Source organism: Eimeria maxima, genomic scaffold, assembly GCF_000499605.1.
Source record: "Eimeria maxima Weybridge genomic scaffold, Emw_scaff617, whole genome shotgun sequence".
NCBI classification, from domain to species: Eukaryota; Apicomplexa; class Conoidasida; order Eucoccidiorida; family Eimeriidae; genus Eimeria; species Eimeria maxima.
Window position 1 is genome coordinate 15,301 of NW_013563913.1, and position 2,500 is coordinate 17,800.

Sequence of the window (2,500 nt, forward strand, 5' to 3'; positions counted from 1 at the left end):
CAGCAGCAGCCAACTATCTTTTCCTTCTTCAAGGCTAAACCAAGTGAGAAGGAAAAGACCCCCGTAGCCAGCAGCAGCAGCAACAGCAGCAGCAACAGCAACAGCAGCAACTGCAGCAGCAGCAGCAGCAGCAACTGTAAGAAAGAGGTGGTGATTCTCTCTGAAGACGAGGAAGACACCACAGCAGCAGCAGCATCACAACCACCACCATCACCACCCCCACCATCAGCAGCAGCAGCACCACCAGCACCAGCAGCAGCAGCAGCAGCAGCAGCAGCAGCAGCAGCAGCAGCAGCAGCAGTACCTCGTAGTGGCTACGGTGTATGGGTGAGCGAAGTGATGTTACAACAAACACAAGTCAAGACTGCCATCAATTATTATTTATTATGGTAAATTTATTTTTTTTTTTTTTTTTTGTCTCCTTTTTTGTCTCCTTTTTGTCTCCTTTTTTGTCTCCTTTTTGTCTCCTTATTGTCTCCTTTATTGTCTCCTTTTTTTTACCTCTTTTTTGTCTCCTTTTTTGTCTCCTTTTTGTCTCCTTTTTGTCTACTTACTGTTTCCTTTTATTGTGTACTTATTGTCCTCTTTTTTTTTGTCTCTTTTTTGTCTCCTTTTTTGTCTCCTTTTTGTTTCTTTTTTTGTCTCCTTTTATTGTCTCCTTATTCTCTCCCTATTGTCTCCTTACTGTCTCCTTTTTTTGTCTCTTTTTTGTCTCTTTTTTGTCTCTTTTTTTGTCTCCTTTTTGTCTCCCTTTTTGTCTCCTTTTTGTCTCCTTTTTTTTGTCTCCTTTTTGTCTCTTTTTATAAATAAATAGATAAAATAAACAAATAAAATAAATAAAAATAAATAAATTAATTAAATAAATAAAATAAATAAATAAAATAAATAAATAAATAAATAAATAAATAATGTGTCTCCTTTTTTTTTTATGTATACAAGGATGAATAGATGGCCAAGTGTCTCCTCTCTTGCTGCTGCATCTATACAAGATGTTTATCAAGTATGGGCAGGACTTGGATACTATAGGAGGTATGCTGCTGCTGCTGCTGCTGCTGCTGCTGCTGCTGCTGCTGCTGCTGCTGCTGCTGCTGCTGCTGTTGCTGTTGGTGCTGATGCTGCTGCTGCTGTTGCTGCTGCTGCTGATTTTGTTGCTGCTGCTGCTGTAGGAAGCGGCATCTGGGAAGCACTTATGCATTTCCTGACCCTGTGTCTGTCCTGCTGCTGTTGCTGCTGTTGTTGCTGCTGTTGCTGCTGTTGTTGCTGCTGTTGCTGCTGTTGTTGCTGCTGTTGCTGTTGCTGCTGCTGCTGCGCTAACAGAGCTGTGTTGCTTCTTGAGGGTGCTAAATATGTCATGGAGAAACACGGCGGAGAGGTTAGCCAATGTTGACCTGCTGCTGTTGCTGTTGCTGTTGCTGCTGCTGCTGCTGCTGCTGCTGCTGCTGCTGCTGCATGAATGCATGCATGCATGCATGCATGCATGCATACATGAATTGGTGTGTATATGCAGCTCCCTTCCTCAATAGAGGAACTACAGGCGATCCCGGGGATCGGCGGATACACCGCAGGAGCGATCGCCTCCCTAGCATTTAGCAAGAAAGCAACTGCTGTTGATGCTAATGTTGCTAGGGTTTTCTGCAGGATATTTGGTAAGGGTTTAGGGTTTAGGGTTTAGGGTTTAGGGTCTATGGGGGTAGGGGGGACTCGGGGGGAAGAAGAACGGATTAGGAGATAGGGTTTAGGGTTTAGGGTTTAGGGTTTATGCGTTTGTCTGTCCGTCCCTCTTTAGGCCTCGCGACGCCATCCGATCCACGAACCCAACAACAAGTCATCCCGTAAGGGTTTAGGGTTTAGGGTTTAGGGTTTAGGGTTTAGGGTTTATGTGTCTTAGGGTTTAGGGTTTAGGGTTTAGGGTTTATTTAGACATATGTATACCAATAAGTTGTGTTATTTATTTCTCTTATGAATGAATACTTTGTCCTATGTCATATGTCATTTAATATTTAGGGTTTAGGGTTTAGGGTTTAGGGTTTAGGGTTTAGGGTTTAGGGTTTAGGGTTTGTGCAGCCGTCTAATATATCCATTAATTCCTTCAATTTCTCCTGGGGTTTGGACAGAAGCAGCAATTGAATTAGGTGCTACACTATGTACACCTAAATCTCCTGCATGCAATGCTTGTCCAGGTATCCTGCTGCTGCTGCTGCTGCTGCTGCTGCTGCTGCTGCTGCTGCTGTTGCTGTTGTTGTTGTTGCTGTTGTTGCTGCTGTTGTTTTTGCTGTTGCTGTTGCTGTTGGTGTTGTTGCTGCTGTTGCTGCTGTTGCTTCTGGTCTAATTGTTGTTGCTGTTGCTGTTGCTGCTGCTGCTTCTGCTTGTGCTGCTGCTGCTGCTGCTGCTGCTGCAGTTCGTAAGTGGTGTATTGCAGCAGCAGAAGAAGAAGGAAGAGCAGATAGGAGACAACACTGCAGCAACTGTCGTGTCTGCTGCGAAGAGGAGACACCTGAAG

The 2,500-nt window shown here is 44.3% G+C and overlaps 1 protein-coding gene across 1 annotated transcript in view; it reads left to right on the forward strand.

Annotated features, from left to right (window-relative positions):
• EMWEY_00039130 (helix-hairpin-helix motif-containing protein, putative) overlaps positions 1-393 on the forward strand; it is a gene marked incomplete at both ends in the record, with an annotated part of 1,412 nt that extends 1,019 nt beyond the window's left edge. The window contains one exon of the mRNA XM_013478718.1: positions 1-393. This exon is cut by the window's left edge and continues 35 nt beyond it. Coding sequence (XP_013334172.1) covers positions 1-393 — 393 coding nt within the window.
• Between the last annotated feature and the right edge of the window lie 2,107 nt (positions 394-2,500).